The following is an 18426-nucleotide window of genomic DNA, read 5'->3' on the forward strand; positions in this document are numbered from 1 at the left end:
TATCGGGCTCTTTTTTTAATACATTATCCTGATTTGTCATATAAACCATAGAAAGTAATTTTTATTACTCCACTTTCTACATTAGGAAACGGAGCCTCAAGGATATAAAATAACTTGCTCACAGTCACACAGCAAGTAACTCGCAGCATGGTGATTGCCTACATCTGCATACAAAGCCCATTTTCTTTCCATGGGTATTACTATTGTGCCAGCTAATGTCTGTCTTTAAAGGCTGATAGCCACACACACACACACACACACACACACACACACACACACAAAGCCTTGAAAAGCAGATGCAAAAAGCAGTAGTGCAAACAGGAAAGGAAATTTAGCCTGACAGTTTCCGTCATATGAGGAAGCTGAGCCCTGCAGACTGAGGCCATGAACCAAGTATACAGAATGCAGTAAATAAAAATAGAGTCCTTCTTATCCTGACCAGGGCGAAGAAACTGTCTTCCTTATTTTATTAGTAGGGTGATGTAGTAGTCACAGAACAAATGTATCATGTTGGAGATGGATAGAAGATAACACCTCGATTGCTGCAACACCTCGATTGCTGCAACAAAATCGCTTCTTCTACAGTAAGGAAAAAAAATACCAAACAAGCAAACAAACAAAACCCTCAAATGGTGGACACCAGGCTTCACTGAGTACAATGAGAGTCTGTGAAGCATGTAAGGGCCAGCATATTTTAGGACAGTATATTGTAAGCTTCATTCACTCATGTTCCACTTTCTTCATAATTTTACCATGTCTAAGCCTTAACCAGACCAGTATGGATGTAACCTATTTAAATCTATTATTCTGCATCAGTGTGAATGGGTTTATCCTAACCAGAGAGCACTAGCTTTCTTTCCTCAGTGAAACCACTTGTTGTTAAAGCTCATTTGCCCTTCAGTTTATTCAATTCATATTTATAGAGTACCTTATGTGTTCTAGGACCTGTCTACCTGGTGTAGGTGGCAGATAGGGATTGGGGGAGGAAGAGAAGACAGCGATGATATTAGGACATGGCCCCTGCCTCAAGAGGGCTTCATAATGTAGTTATCATACAATGTTAGACTGTTAATAGAATCCTGAGAATGCTGGATTGAGGGAGTGCCAAACTGCCTGGAGGCAGTGGGAAACATTATGCACAAAGGTAACCTCGAGCAGGAAAGTAGAGGAAAAAGTAGGAGGACTTCATCAAGCACATTTGGGAGATCCATCTTACCTGGACCTTGTCTGGGTTTTCTTTTAACTATTGTGATCACGAAGTAAAAGACATCAAGGGTTTTGAAAGTATTGAATTCAATTCAATCCAATGATTGTTATCAAGAAGTTCTCAGATTATTAATATTGTCTAGAAACAATCATTTTACTTTAGGTCTGATAAATAATGGAAATAAAACATAATGAAAGCTTTCTTGAATATTTTGATATATAGTCCTTACATCCATAATTTAGAATATAGGTGTATTGTGTGAGTGTGTGTTTTTTTTCACCTGAATACTTTTTTTATACAAATTTTATAGACTAAAATGCCAACTACTTCTGTTTGTTTTTATTTTCTTGGAGAAGAAGTTATAACAAAAAGTGATTTATGTGACACTTACAACATGTGTTTATCATATTTTTTTTTCTTTTTTCTCTCAGTGTAAAACTCTTTCTGGAGTCTGTGACCACATCATATCCCTGTCATCAGATCCTCTGGTTTCACAGTCAGCCCACCTGGAAGTAATACAGCTGGCAAACATCAAACCAAGTGAAGGGCTGGTAAGAGATACCATTTTTATCAAAGCCACCATCCATCAACGGACACCTAATGATGTGGGCAAAGCAGCATCTGAATATGGGAATCCATGAATTTTAACAAACTGAACATTTTGGGGGTTTTTTCTAGCGGAGTTAAGGTATGGGAGTTTGTCATGATAAGAAGTTTTATGAAGATAAATGAAAATGAAAGAAAATTTAAAAAGGTGATTTCTGAATCACGCTGTTTACTTCGGTAATAATTTAGCTTTTATTGGCTTCTTTCACCCCCTACCAGAGTTCCTTAGGTTTAAATGAAGTTTTAAGAGTTTTATAATAAGAACCATAATGTTACACCTATGCAAGTGGATGTTTTGTTTGTTTTGCTCTGGTTTGTTCTGGTTTTAATAGGTCTCTCTTCCCTTTGGGTGGGTAAACTAAAGAAATGTGATATTCTTTATAAGTCATATCCATTCTTTCCTATAAGGGTGAGAAAGCAGGTGGATATTGTCAAAACTAGGCTAACATCCATGAGATGTATTTTTTAAATTGTAGAATAATAAAGGTAATCACCTGTGTTTTGCTCACCTGATTAAAAATTGTATTGGTTCTAAATATAACCCAAGAGAGAACTTTCTCTTTTCTAAGCCTCTAAAAAGAAAGCATATAACATTAATATTAATGAGGGAGAGACAAAAGACATCTACAGAAGGTCTGCTGCCAGTTTCAAAACAGAAAATAAACAAACAAACAAGAAACTGGCTGTTGAACATCTTACATAGCACACAACTGTTGCATCTTAGCTTGGTGCTGCAGCATTTATAATTTCTCCCTGTAGATGAATTTTCCAAGAATATAATTAATGATATTTTAGAAAATAGAAATCTTGGAAACTAGAATTAATAATTTAGTTCTGGTAAGATATTCTTAAAGATCTCTAAGCAGGTTTGACTTTTTATGTGGTGTTTCTTCTTCAATTAAATATGTATGTATATAACTTCAGAGGGTAAAGCATTCATTGGCCACCAGTCATTTTTTTAGTTGAAGTCATCTCCCCTATCGATTGACTTTTCTTCTGATATTTGGCAAATTATTTTTAGGTAACTATAATTCCTCAGGCTTCTGTGGCTTTTATCTGTGTCTTCCTAGGAAGATGGAAATCAGCATATCAGACAGAACCAGCAAGCATGCCATCATTGTAACCTATAAGTGTTATATCTGACTTTGATTAGTTTTAAGAGCTTATTTCTAAAATTTATAAAATATTTGAAATAATATGTATGGTTTTTAAATCTTACTATTCCTTTTGGTTTACTTTACAAAATTTATAAAATTGTATAAATTTTATAAAATTTACAAAATTTATAAAATTTATAAAGTATTCGAAGTAATATGTATGATTTTTAATTGTTACTATTCCTTTTGGTTTCCTTTACAAAGTCCAGTTTTATTTAAAGCATCTTTCAACCTAAAATATTAAGATTTCCCTTTCTACACCTCCCTTTTCAGTTGTTATGAAGGAATGGAAGCTCTCTAATCATGATTTGTAGAGTGGGAAATTATGAACCAATTCCTACTTGTATGTTATATTAGACAAGGAGTCAGGACACCTGGATACAAATGACTTACACAAAATATTGCTGTGAGTGTGATCTGGTAGAAGTGGAGTAAATTTAACTTGCTTGGCATTGATATTTTCACCTATAGAATTTGCGGGCCAGGAAGGGTCTGCTAGATCATCTTGTCTTTAAAGCTCCCTCTAGCTCTATGAGTCTGTGGTTCTAAGGATGGTATTGTCTGAGAAAAGAGCTTGATTTTTTTCTCTAATTTCCACTGAAATCATGGGGTAAAAATAACCATGTGAAGTGAGTCAACACAATGTAATTAATGGACTTGATGAAATCTTGAAATTTTTAAAATGAAGTTATAGCCCTGGAGAGGCCTTTTATGTTTTAAATTTGAAGGAGGTAGGTCTGGAGTCTGCTCTTTGGAACAGTCATGAACATAAAATGCTAAGAACCAGATTCTGTTAAATAGTCTGGGAAAGATCTAGAAGAGTAAAGAGAAGAAATGAGTTCTTACCATTTGCCAGGTATATTGCTCACAACTCTACAGAGTAGGAATTAATTTTCTTATTTTGCAAATGAGAAGATAGAATCACAGATCTTCAATTTGCCCTGTATTTCATAACGGTAATACACAATAGAGGCAGGGTTTAAGTCCAGGTAAATCTAAATGAAGTACATCTGAACAAAGCGTATTCCATTATCCCACATTTAAACTTGGAATTGCTAAAGGGAAGTATGAGAAGTTTAGGAGGATGACTTTAAAACTGGAACTATCTACAGAAATTCATTTTTAAAGGACAGTCGGCAGCATTTCATTGGGAAGCTATTTTAGAGGGAGAAAAAGAAAAAACTAAAATGTTGAATATTCATAAAAGAGCTAACTACAAAACTATTTTTTGTGGTTTATATTACAGGAGAGATGACTAAATAGAAATTTTACATGACTTATTCATTTTAAAAATGACATTATATCATTTTAAAAATCAGCCACCTTTAATTAAGTTTAGTCAGTCACATTAAGTAAATATATTTAAGGATTTGGGTAACATTTAGCATGTACTTACCCATAGGAAGTGTCTAAATGGTAAATGAAGGAAAGAAATAGAAAGATGTGGGAGAATACCAAGCTTTAATGAAGTTTAATTAGCTTAAAAACATCTGCAGAAGGTCTTTGCCAGTTTCGAAACAGGATCTCTCATAGGCAAAAGGTAGCTACTTTGTTCTTCCACAGATAAACTGGAAAGCTTGTTCATCAGCTTTCTACCTAATTAGCCAAATCTCCTAGGATTTCTTAGATTTGAGAGTCCTGAGCATTATAAGGAATGGTGGAAAGCATCCTTAGTTATCATTAAAAATATGGAACTAATTTCTAAAATGCTTTTAAACAACAAAAATTAGCTGAAAATTAAAGAAGGAAAATGAGAGCTATTAGACCATATCTAAACTGGATCAGAGCCAAGAGATAAGCAGAATAAAGAGTAAGGTGCTGGGGGCGGGGCATCCTTGTGGAAGCCTCTTGGCCTCAGAGAGTTCTTTTGCTATTTAGGCGTATGTTCTACCTCCAAATATGACTTATTTCACTGACTTGACCGTGAGGTTGCTTTGGTTCCCATTGGTCAACCAATGTTTGGAGACAGAGTGAAGCAGATGTCATTTTGGCAAGCTGAGCAGGAGAGAAGGGAGCTGTTCAAGTCAGCTCCAGAATTAATTAATTGGTTTTAGGAAACAAGAAGGAGGAATGAAGGCTTTGATGTAATGGAAGTCTCAGTTCCAGGAAAAAAGCCATTCAATTACATGTCCTCCTGCTGTTTGACCCTTTCTCAGAGGTGAACAAGTGATCAGATGTAGTTCTGTGGACTCTTCAATTTTTAGAAGATGATTAGTTTGAAGCTCATCCAAGCAACTTGTTTCTTCTCTTACTTTCTTTTGGTGCCTGATTTTTGGCCAATTTTTTTCATTAGTACTGCCAGAGGGGGATAAAAAGGATGAAGTTAGTTTTGATTATTAAAAGCAGTTACAACAAATGGTTTGTTGAGGTGAGAAATGAAAATATTGCATAAAAAGAAATATCTTCATTCTTTGTGTCATTTTAAACATGTGCTTTCTTTCTTCTATTCTATTGCTCATAACTATGAAGTAGCTAGAATTGAGCTCTGTATGCATAGCTAGCTCCTTTTTTATTTAAGCACATTAAACATTTGTATCCATCTGAAAAAAAATAGGCTTAATATAAATTATATAACATTTAATTCTGTACAAATAAGGATGAGATCCTCTTCCTATAACCAATAGATACTTGCTTTACCTTACAATTGCCATTTTTAGTTTTCCTGGTATGTGCAATTACACAGAGATTTTATTTCCAGAGTCATGACTAGATTATCTCCATGAGTTTTTATTATCCCAATAAAAAAGTATTTTTCTAAACATTTATCTTAGGATACTAGATTTTCTCTATGACCTAATCATTTATGAGATTATTTAGAGCTTTTTCTTTTAGTATTTTAAGATTCATTTATTTATAAAGAATTTTTACAACTATGAATTCATTTAGCTTTCACAATAATTCTTTTATTATTATTATTAGTTTCAGGTGTACAAAACAACATAATGATTACACATTTACACCCCTCACAAAGTGATAACCCCAACATGTCTCCAAACCCATCTGACATCATACATAGCTATTACAATACCATTGACTGTATTCCCTATACTGTATTTTACATCCCGTGACTATATTTTTTTAAATTATAGTTTACATTCAATATTATTTTATATTAGTTTTAGGTGTACAGTATAGTGGTTGGGCATTTATATAATTTATGAAGTGATCCCCCAATAAGCCTAGTACCCATCTGGCACTATACATAGTTTTTATAGTATTATAGATTATATTCCCCATATTGTATTTCACATCCCCGTGACAGTTCTTAACTACCAATTTGTACTTTCTCAGCCATCCCCCAACCCCGCTCCCGTCTAGCAACCATCAGATTGTTCTCTGTACCTGTGAGTCTATTTCTGTTTTGTTTGTTCATTTATTCAGTTCTTTAGATTCCACATATAAGTGAGATCATATGGTATTTGTCTTTCTCAGTCTGACTTATTTCATTTAGCACAATATCCTGTATGTCCATCCATGTTGTTGCAAATGGTAAGATTTCTTTCTTTTTTTTTTTTAAGATTTTATTGGGGAATTGAGGAAGGGGAACAGTGTTGGGGAATTGAGGAAGGGGAACAGCCAAGTTATTGTCCTTCAATCTTAGTTGTGGAGGGCGCAGCTAGCTCAGCTCCAAGTCTAGTCGCCATCTGGATTCCCATCGGCAGCTCGCAGCCGCTTAGGTCAAGGTGCCTTGTTCAATCTTAGTTGCGGGTGGGCGTAGCCACCATCCCATGTGGGAGTCTAACAGGAAACCTTGTTGCTAAGAGCACATGCTCTAACCACTGAGCCATCTGGCCGCCTGTCGGCAGCTCAGGGCAGCTCAGCTCAGCGTACCTTGTTCAATCTTAGTTGCAGGTGGGCGTAGCCCACCATCCTGTGCAGGAGTCCAACCGGTAACCTTGTTGTTAGGAGCATGTGCTCTCACCAGCTGAGCTATCCTGCCACCTGTTGGCATCTCAGTGGCAGTTCAACTCGGGCGCAGCTCACTGGCCCATGTGGGAATCGAACCGGCGACCCTGTTGCTTAGAGCTCACGCTCTTAACCAACTGAGCCACTCGGCCAACCCAAGATTTCTTTCATTTTTATGGCTGAGTAATACTCCATTGTGTGTGTGTGTGTGTGTGTGTGTGTGTGTGTGCATCACAATTTCTTTATCCAATCGTCTGTTGATGGGCATTTCAGTTGTTTCCATTTCTTGGGTACTGTGAATAGTGCTGCAGTAAACATAGGGGTACCTATGTCTTTTCGAATTAGTGTTTTGGATTTCCTTGGATAAATTTTACCCACGAGCGGTCATAAGATAGTTCTTTTTAATTAATTGAGAAACGTCCATAATGTTTTCCATTGTGGCTGCACCCATTTGCAATCCCATCAACAGTGCTGAAGGGTTCCATTTTCTCCACATTCTCACCAACACTTGCTGTTTGTTGATTTATTGATAATGGCCATTCTGACAAGTGTGAGGCAATATTTCATTGTGGTTTTTATTTGCATTTCTTTGATGATTAGTGATGTTGAGCATCTTTTCATTTGCCAATTGTCCATCTGTATGTCCTTTATGGAGAAATGTCTACTCAGGTCCTCTGCCCATATTTTAATTGGGTTGTTTGCTTTTTTGGTGTTGAATTATATGAGTTTTTTAAATAAATTTTGGATATTAACCCCTTATCAGATGTATCATTAGCAAATATCTTCTCCCATTCGGTAGGATGTAGTTTTATTTTGTTGATGATTTTTTTTTCCTGTGAGAAAAGTTTTTAGTTTGATATAGTCCCATTTGTTCATTTTTTTCTTTTGTTTCCCTTGCCCAAAGAGTTAGATCAATAAAATATTACTGTGAATAATGTCTGAGAGTTTGCTTCCTGTATTTTCTTCTAGGAGTTTTATGGTTTTGGGTCTTGCAGTGAAGTCTTTAATTCATTTTGAGTTTATTCTTGTATAAGGCATAAGAAGGAGGGTCCAGTTTCATTTTTTGCATGTATCTGTCCAGTGTTCTCAGCAACATTTATTGAATAGACTGTCTTTACCCCAGTGTATATTCTTGCTTCCTTTGTCATAGATTAAATGGCCATATAGGCATGGACTTATTTCTGGGCTCTCTATTCTGTGCCATTGATCTATGTGTCTATTTATGCCAATACCATACTGTTTTGATTACTATGGCCTTGTAGTATAATTTGATATCAGGTAGTGTGATACCTCCAGCTTTGTTCTTCTTTCTTAAGATTGCTGTGGCTATTCAGGGTCTTTTCTGGTTCCATATAAATTTTAGGATTATTTGTTCTGGTTTTGTGAAAAATGCCATTGGTATTTTCATAGGGATTGCATTGAATCTATAGATTGCTTTGGGTAGTATGGACATTTTAAACTATATTAATTCTTCCTATTCATGAGCATGGTGTATGCTTCCATTTATTTGTATCTTCTGTAATTTCTCTCTTCTAACTCTTATAATTTTCTGAGTACAGGTCCTTTACTTCCTTGGTTAAATGTATTCTTAAGTATTTTATTTTTTTACGTAATTTTAAATAGGGTTGTTTTCTTAATTTCTCTTCATGATAATTCATTGTTGGTGTATAAAAATGCAACTGATTACTGAATATTAATTTTGTATCCTGATACTTTCCTAAATTCATTTATCAGTTCTAACAGTTTTTTGGTGGAATCTTTTGGATTCTCTATATATAGTATTTCATCATTTGCAAATAATGACAGTTTTACGTCTTCTTTTTCCATTTGGATGCCTTTTAGTTCTTTTGCTTGTCTCATTGCTGTGTCTATGGCTTCTAGAGCTATGCTGAATAAAAGTGGTGATAGTGGGCATCCTTGTCTTGTTCTTGATCTTGAGGAGAATGCTTTTAGCTGTTCTGCATTAGGATGATATTAGCTGTGGGTTTGTCATATATGGTTTTTTTTATGCTGAGAGTTTTTATCATAAATTCTCACTTTGTTGAGAGTTTTTATCATAAATGGATGCTGGATTTTGTCAAATGCTTTTTTAGCATCTATTGATATAGCCATATAATTTTTATTTTTTATTTTGTTTATGTGGTATATCACATTAATTAATTTTCAGATAGTGAACCAACCTTGCGTACCACTAGTTCATGGTGTATGATCTTGTTAATGTATTCCTGAGCTTGGTTTCCTAATATTTTGTTGAGGATTTTTGCATTTATGTTCATTAGGGATATCAGCCTAGTTTTCTTTTCTTGTACTGTCTTTGTCTGGTTTTAGAATCAGGATAATGGTAGCCTCATAAAATGAATTTGGAAGCCTTCCTTCATCTTGAATTTTTAGGAATAGTTTGAGAAGAATAGGTGGTACTTCTTTTTTAAATGTTTGGTAACATTCACCTGTGAAGCCATGTGGTCCAAGACTTGTTTGTTTGGAGCTTGTTGATAAATGATTTTATTTCATTAGTAGTAATTAGTAGGTTTAGATTTTCTGTTTCTTCTTGATTCAGCCTTGGAAAATTGTATGCTTCTAGAAACTAATCCATTTCTTCCAGATTGTCCAACTTGTTGGTGTATAGTTGCTCATAGTATTATCTTGTGTGTGTGTATGTGTGTGTGTGTGTCTGTATGTGTGTGTGTGTGTGTGTGTGTTTCTGTGGTGTCTGTTGTCACTTCTCTTTCATTTCTGATTTTATTTATTTGGGTCCTCTCTTTTTTTTTTCATGAGTCTGGTTAAAGGTTTGTCAATTTTATCTTTTCGAAAAACCAGCTCTTGGTTTCATTCATCTTTTGTATTTTTTTTAGCTTCTACTTCATTTCTTTCTCTTTCTCTAATTAAAATGTGTTGGGGTGACAATGGTTAGTAAAATTACATAGGTTTCAAGTGTACAGTTCTGTAATACATCATCTGTATAGCACATTGTGTGTTCACCACTCAGAGTCAGTTCTACTTCCAACACCATGTATTTGACCACCTTTACCCTCTTCTACTATCCTTCTTCCCCCCTTACCCTATGGTAACCACTGAACTATTGTCTCTGTCTGAGATTTTGTTTATTTATTTGTTTATCTTGTTCCTTTGTTGCTTTCAGTTTTATATCCCACATCAGGAAGTCAAATGGTTCTCAAATTTTTCTGTCTGACTTATTTTACTTAGCATAATAATCTCAAGATCCATCCATGTTGTTGCAAATGGCAGTATTTCATTTTTTATGATGGCATAGTATTCCATTGTGTATATATACAACATCTTCTTTATCCAATCATCTGTCATAGGACACATTGAATATTGACATTTCAACAAAGAGGACATACAGATGGCCAACAGGCATATGAAAAGATGCTCAACATCACTAATCATCAGAGAAGTGCAAATAAAAACCACATGGAGATAACACCTCACACTGGTCAGAATGGCCATCATCAACAAGGCAAATAATAACAAGTGTTGGAGAGGCTGTGGAGGAAAAGGAACCCTCATACACTGTTGATGGGAATGCAGATTGGAGCAGCCGCTATGGAAGGCAGTGTGGAGGTTTCTCAAAAAATTAAGAATAGAGTTAACCATATGACACAGCAATCCCTCTCCTAGGTATATACGCAAAAAAACCTGACAACATTTATCTGTAAAGATATATGTGCTCCAGTATTCATTGCAGCTTTATTTACAGTGGCCAAGACATGGAAACAACCAATGTGTATTTTGTTTATTTATGATCTTTATTATTTCCCTCCTTGTGCTCACTTTGGACTTTGTTAACTGTTCTTTTTATAGTTCCTTTAGGTGTAAAGTTAGAGTGTTTGAGATTTTCCTTGTTTCTTTAGATATGCCTGCAGTGCTATGAATTTCCCTCTTCAGACCACTTTCGCTGTGTCCCATAGATTTCGGGTCCATTGTGTTTTCATTTTTGTTTGTCTCAAGGTATATTTTGATTCTTTCTTGATCTCATTGTTGACCCATTCATTATTTAGTAGCATGTTTATTAGCCTCCATTTGTGTGTTTTTTCAGTTTTGTTTTGTTTTGTTTTGTTTTTGTAATGGATTTCTAGTTTCATACCACTGTGGTCAGAGAAGATACTTGATATGATTTCAGTCTTTTTAAATGTATTGAGACTTGTTTTGTGGCCTAACATGTGGTCTACCTTGGAAAATGTTTCATGTGCACTTAAAAAGAATGTATATTCTGCTACTTTGGGGCGAAATGCTCTAAAAAAATCAATTAAATCCATCTGGTCTAGTGCGTGATTTAAGTTCACTGTTTGCATGTTGATATTCTATCTGGAGGATCTGTCCATTGGTGTCAGTGGGGTGTTAAATTTCCCTACTATGATTGTGTTACTGTTGATCTCTGCCTTTATGTCAGTCGATATTTGTTTTATATATTTAAGTGCTCCTATATTGTGTGCATAGATGTTTACTAGGGTTATGTACTCTCTTGTCTGATTGATCCCCTTATCATTATGTAGTGTTTTTCTTTGTCTGTTATTGTATTTAGAGCTCCTGTCAAACACCTTAATTCATAATCAGTAATGCACAGTGTTGAAAGGAGTATGGAGAGAAACATAATCAACTTTAGCTTACAATTGCCAGAAGAGAGAGGTAATTAAAGTAAATTTGTAAAATATCAAGCACAGTTACTCTCTATAACAACATCACACATAATACAGGTGTGCTAAAGAGTTCTTAATATTTTAGGTGTTAAAAAGATTTGATTTTAATATCTACAATTGCCAAATATTATGTTCTAATAAGAAAAGTGAAGATGTATAACTCTCCTGTTAATAAGTCAGTAAATCAGGAGCCTAGTGGTTGAGGGTGTGGTCTGGAGTCAGACTGCCTGGGCTTGAAACCAAGCTTCACCACCTTGGGCAGACTCCCCAACCTCTCTGTACCTCGGTTTCCTTATCTCTAAAACAGAAGTAATGATAGTTTCTACTATATAAGCTATTGTGAAATCAATACAAAACACTTAAAATACTCCTTGACACATTGTAACAAGTAGATGTTAGTGATGATGGTTACAAATAATGATGAGTGATGGTGGTTTTGTCTGTCCAAGCAATATATATGTATTGTTTCTTTCACAGTCCTTTTCCACTTTATCTTCTTACAATCCTTCCATATAAAAAAATAAAACAAAATTTAGTTTTTAAATGTCTTACCACCGTAAATAAAGCTGCAATGAACATTGGACAATTGTCGCCCCAATAAACTTTAATTTAAAAAAATAGCGTTTAGTTCTTATAAATATACTTTAAGATCCTTTTTTAATTTGATGTCATTTTGTTAATTCCTGGCGGAGGGGGAATGATTGCAAGGATCTTGCCCTCTTCTGAGTTCTATAATGGCACCATTATATTTACCTTCCAATAAATAATGGAATAAATATTACTTCAAAAGTAAGTATGTTATACACTTGTCACCAGCGTAAGGTTGAATATTACTGTGGTCGTAGCCAAGGACTACTAGCCAATTTCTTAATTAATTTTTATTTGTCCTTGTGCTGAGGTTAGTTAGTTATTTTATATAAAGTGATGAACTTTCATTTAAGAAACTAGTGTTTACAGGTAAGTAAACATCTTTTAAAATTACATTCACTTTGTTTCACATTTAGAGATCCAGGCTCAGCCATTTTTGGAACTGATACTCACACTTTGGACATAATGACATTTTTGAAATGACTTTTCAGAATTAAAACCTACCCAGTAGTGACTTCTTAATAATTCTATACCATGGATTTTACTGCCTCTTGTTTTTATGTCTTATTTTCAATGAAAACTCATGTACATTCAGGTATCTAAATATATAATTAACATAAAGTTATGGAAAATTAATATTATGATAATTGTCTGCTCTACATAAGTGATTCAATGTATGCTTTTTTTCTGAAATGATAGTGTCGGTTATGCTAAGTCCCTTATATTTCAGACTTAAAGTTTATTAAAATTAGTGGGTTTTTTATTTTTGAAATCAATATTTTGAAATGCAAAGCACTGTTATAGATAAAAAAGGTAGTTTTTCCCCAAAGAGAATTTAAAGTAACAGAATCTTTCTTAGAGAGGAAACGAGGCCCATTCACTGCATCATCAATTTTTTTCTGTTTTATTTCAATGAAAATATTTTAATATTTAAAATGTGAATACTTTCTTGTGATATTTTTTCCTTTAAAGTCCTATCACTATCCATAATTAAAATTGGTTTTTTGATTGTAAAGCTTGTACAATTTCAGGATTTCTGGATAATCTTTAAACTTCAATGAAATTTTTTGTAAAATGGCTATATTTAAATGGAAAATGAAAGCTCACCCTCCTTACTGAAAAGAGGGATTGCCACATATTACCTCTTAAGTATTAGTATAAAGATGATTGGATATAATTATTAAAATTCCATCAATAAGAATTTCTATAAAGGCAGGGCCGGCCGAGTGGCGCAATGGTTAAGAACTGGCTTGGGACGCCAGAGGGCCCAGGTTCGGATCCTATATATGAGGGCCAGTGACACTGCCCTCCACAGCTAAGATGCTGAACAACAGCTCAACCTGGAGCTGGGCTGCCGTGAGTCGCCTGCGACTTCGTAGGCTGCAGCCCCTGTGGCAGTGGGTTGCCATGGGCTACTGTGTGTAGCCAGCAGCCAGCGTGAGCAGCCAGCAGCCGCCATGAGCGGCCGTCCAGAAGCCGGCGACTGATCTGCCTTGCCCGGGAAGAGCGCAATGATGGTGCCAACTTGGGCCAGTGAAGCAACGTCCTCCACAACTAGACTGAAGAACAAAAACGACAGCAACTTGTCTGTTCCCCTTCCCCCAATTCCCCAGCGCTGTTCCCATCCCCCAATTCCCCAATTTAAAAAAAATAAATAAATAAATAAAAATTTAAAAAAAAAAAAAAAGAAAGGCAGAAAATGCAGGATACTACAAAAGAGCAGGAGGAAAAAAAGTTTATATTGACAGTATCTTATCACTCTTCTATCTCCAGTTAGTTATAATTGCAGTGGCTCTGTAGAAACCTACTTTTTATTGTATAATATGTATCAAGTATAATAAGCTAATATAACAATATTTGGATTTTTCTTTTTAACTTTTATTTTGCCACAAAGCACATAGTATGGATTTGGGGGGAAGTAAGGTGTGTTCTTTCTTCAGGGTATTGAATTACAATACTGCATTTTACTGGTTTCATAGGCGATTTACTTATCAAGTAATTATTTGAATAAGTTGTGTAAAGCCTTTTTTGGGCAAAGTTTAGAAACCAGAACATTCAGATAGGAATTTCTTACCAGTTTAAAAACAGCATTATTGAATCATGGATTCATCTCTGGGTCGTGTGGCAATTTTAATTTGATAGGATAAATTTTTTTTTGTAAATGAGGTTATAATATACTTGGAAATATTCCAGTTGCTTCACTTGTTTTCTGATGCTGTCTTTTTCTTAGGGTATGTATATTAAATCAACATATGATGGCCTCCATGTAATTACTGGAACTACAGAAAATGTAAGTATTGTAGCATTTTAAATTTTGGTGTGTGTTTTTCCTTTTATTAGTAAACAACTTATATGTCTCACATAATTGAGGTTGACTTCTAAGGGCATGAACTGATTAGGAGATAAAACTAAGAAGACATATTGAGTTAGTAAGGGCTGGTTTGGGGAGAATTTCAGTCAGTATGTTTAGTTTAGAATAGCTAGTTACTTAAAGTAAATCAGATGTTTTCTGTTCTCAGCAAGAAATTTGTCTTTGTTAAATATTTTCTGGTTCGTTACAAGTTATTGTGACATCTAAAAGAATCCACTTTGATCTGCGAAATAGTTTATTTACATTAAGAAACTTAACTCACATAAAAAAGGAACATCAGGTAAGTCATGCATTTTGAATACTTGCAGTATAATTCAGCTTAAATCAGTGGAGGGACAGTATGGTATAGCTCAGTGGCTTTCACAGTGAGGACTTCCCTGGACTATCAGCATCAGCCTCCTTTGGGAACTTATTAGAGATGCAAATTCTCAGGCCCTACCCCAGACCTACTGAATCAAAACCTCTGGAGACCAGCCTGTGAGAACTAGTGCATGCAGAATCCCTAGGCCCAGGTCCTACAAGCAGTTCTGCAGCTTAATGGCAATGTACTTTTTAGCAAGTCACTTACCCTCTCATTACTTGAGTTTCCTAAAGTAGAAATTGGAAATAATATTGCCTGCACTACATACCTCACTAGGTGTTTGTGAAAATCAAATAAGCTAATAAATGTGAAAGACTATGCTGGGCATTAACACAGTCAGTAAAATAGATTTGAATAGCATAGTAAATCATTATTCCTGCATTTGGTTTTCCCAGATTTCCATCCTACTCTTTCAAGAAAGTACTAAGCTTTGAATTTTTTTTCCTTTAGGAATTCTGACAAATTGCATGTTTATACTGTGTTCCTTTAAAGACAACTGAGGTGGAATTTGTTAATCTCAAATTATTGATCTCAACATTTTACTAGGACTTTCTTTTTTAATAATAAACATGCTTGTCATCTAATTCTCCTACTGCTTTAGTCATTTATTGATTTTTCCCCCTGCTTCTCTTGGCTTCTTGTGATTGGTGAAACACATAATAATATATTGCAGTTGGATTTTTGTACTGGCTTCACATTTGGTGTTAAATGTGAGAATTATATGGGATCAAGAATATCATTTAAATGCATGTCGTGAACTATTTATAATTTGTAAATGCAGTGCGATACTATAAACTGTATGTTTATCATTGATCGATCATTCATTTACTCATTTGTTCATTTTAACAAACCTTTGTTCATGTCTGCTATGTTTCAGGCATGGGACTAGGTTGTTGAAAGAATTTTAAAATTCAGCTAGCTCGTTGCCCCTAAGGAGTGAGTGCAAGTAGGGGTTTATCTGTGTAAACAGGTTGTAAAATTTGCATAGACGGACAAAAGAAAGAATAGTAAATGCAGTCAAGTGAAATCAGATGGACTTACAGAAATTATGATTCTGAACTGTATCTTAAAGAATTGGTGGAAACAATATCCCTATACTGTCTGAGGTCTATAAAAGAAAGTTGAGCACTCTGCATTGATCATATTAAATATTCAGTAATATTTGATAAATGGACAAGTGATCAAAGAAAGATTGATTCTGTGAGTTCAGATATAAACCATGTATCATTTAATTCTTCCTTTTTAAAAAAATATTTTACTATTTTTGGTGCCTCAGTCATTTATCTTAGGATATCTGTGTTGAGTCTTAGTAAAGCTGCTCACTAAAGTGGGTAGGTTATTTTGCTTTGCTATGCCCTAGTTTCTTAGTTTTCTCATATGGAAAATGAGGGGTTTGGCCAAAATGACCTCTAGGATCCCTTTTAACACTGAAAGTCTATAATTTATAGGACCTAATTCCTTTTTTTACTTATTTGTGCAAAAACTTGTTTCACTTTCTTTGAATTTTATGTATCAACTATCGTTGTCTTTTACATCATGACTAGAGCCATTGGCTTGATATTTTTCTCTCATACTGTCCTTCAAAATGATCAGTTGTAAGCCAAATAGAGTAAGGACTGACTCCATAGTTACAAAACTATTAAAGTAATGACTTACAAGCTCATCAGAATTGTTACATGATACTTGTCTGATTTGGTAATATACCCACCTCCTAAAGGCGCTGTGAGATAAATACAATTCTTTTCTTGTTATGACACCATTCTGAGAGTTGGGTTCACATCCTAGATGAACTACCACCTTAATAGTATACTTGTGTGATTACTTCAGTAACTAGAATTCACTGGGCTATCATCTTATCTTGAATTCTAACGTATGGCATATAATTTTATTGTGAATTTTAAATTTTGTTCAGGTTAATATTTTTCAAGACCTCTTTGTTGTCGAAATAATTGGAAATTAGAAAAAAATTTTAAAATGAAGGAACCCCAAATCACATTTAAAGTAAATCCTATTCCAGGATCTCAAAAGCAGCATTTTACTTTGTAGACTCCATCACCATATCGTTCTTCATTAGCTTTCAATAGATACTAATGAATAAAAATTACACTATTTATAGTTGTGTTTGATAGGTAAATTAGCACACACTTAAATACACAAATATATTTTTCATTAAAACATTTTCTGTATATTCAAAAGTCCATATGCATTGTCATTAAAATGTCTAGTGATATGTATAATCAATAATCAATAGTCACTAGAGAAAGAATAAGTAGTATTTTAAATTCATTATCCATACCTACAGTATTATAAAATTTCTATCTTAAATCTTATTTTAGTATTCTAAAGACTTCATAAAACTTAACGACATTAGTTTACCGAAGTTGTTTTTGCTTGTTTGTTTGCTTTTGTTTTTAGTCTGTTACGGGAATAAAGAAAAAAAGTGGTAAAATTATCTCCTAGGGAAATGTATACATTTTAGTTTATTTGGTGTGGTTGTGTTTGCCAACATATTACACTGTATGAAAAATAGGAAATAAGATGTTCTTATAATTAGACATTTAAAGAGTGAATGTTCTATAATGTAACTGAACTAATGGCTATTCATCTTTTAATTTGCTTTTCTCAGTTATTCAGAATTGATGGTGTTAATGAAATATTGGGTTGTCAGAAAAGTCATGGCGTATTTTTTCTATGTTTTTCGTCACAAAAATGCACCATGACTTTTCCGACAACCCAATAAATTAGCAATTTAATCACCAGTTGACAGAGCTTTTGATGCTGATCATAAACATATACTTGAAAATATTTATTTGCAGAAGTTACTATGAATAATTTGTATTAAATAGAAAGAATCAAAGTTTAAAAAGATAATGTTTTGAAATATATTTTTGAACCAGTTGCCCGGTAAAGCCTAATAAGGTTGTCTGTATAAAGTTTGCAAAGGGCAATGATACCAATTGTCATTTTCCCTTAACGCTCTCAGAAACACATTGGTCTTTTATAACATAAATATCTATATATTGTTTGCATTTCTACTTTCTCTCATTAGTCATGCATAGTGTACAAACAGTATATGAAATATAACATTTTTGTTAGCTTAATTCCTTGAAGATTTTAATTAAATTTTGGCTGTAATTTAAAGAAGTGAACTTATTGTAGTGTTTCAGAGAGAGGAAATGACTGATAAAATTTATGTTCTTTATCATTTCCTTTTTGTTAAATTTAGTCACCTGCAGATCGGTGCAAAAAAATCCATGCTGGCGATGAAGTGATTCAAGTTAATCATCAGACTGTGGTATGTATAATTACCTTACAAGTCAGTGGGAGGAACTAATATAAAGATTTGCTAAAGCTTTAAAAGAATACCAATGAAATGAAATGCCTGTTTGTGTATTAAATAGTTAAATAACCTGTTGAAAAATAACTGAATGACTATTCTTAATTCTTTGATGGAATGTAAGGCATAGTTTTAAAAGAACATGAGGAAATACTGGTGGTGGCTGAGGTTAGATATGCATTTCTATATGGACAGGTGCAGGATAGCATATATCCCATGAACTGGGGTAATAATT

The 18426-nt window shown here is 34.2% G+C and overlaps 1 protein-coding gene across 10 annotated transcripts in view; it reads left to right on the plus strand.

Moving 5' to 3' along the window:
* The window catches only part of CNKSR2 (connector enhancer of kinase suppressor of Ras 2), a 265333-nt gene that overhangs the window by 109504 nt on the left and 137403 nt on the right, over positions 1-18426 (plus strand). For all 10 annotated transcript variants that reach the window (XM_019666991.1, XM_019667006.1, XM_019667049.1 and 7 more), the window contains exons 6-8: positions 1639-1758; positions 14353-14412; positions 18081-18149. In XM_019666991.1, coding sequence (XP_019522536.1) covers positions 1639-1758; positions 14353-14412; positions 18081-18149 — 249 coding nt within the window. The remainder of the gene's footprint in view (positions 1-1638; positions 1759-14352; positions 14413-18080; positions 18150-18426) is intronic.

This window comes from Hipposideros armiger, unplaced genomic scaffold (assembly GCF_001890085.2).
Source record: "Hipposideros armiger isolate ML-2016 unplaced genomic scaffold, ASM189008v1 scaffold_13, whole genome shotgun sequence".
In the NCBI taxonomy this organism is placed as follows: Eukaryota; Metazoa; Chordata; class Mammalia; order Chiroptera; family Hipposideridae; genus Hipposideros; species Hipposideros armiger.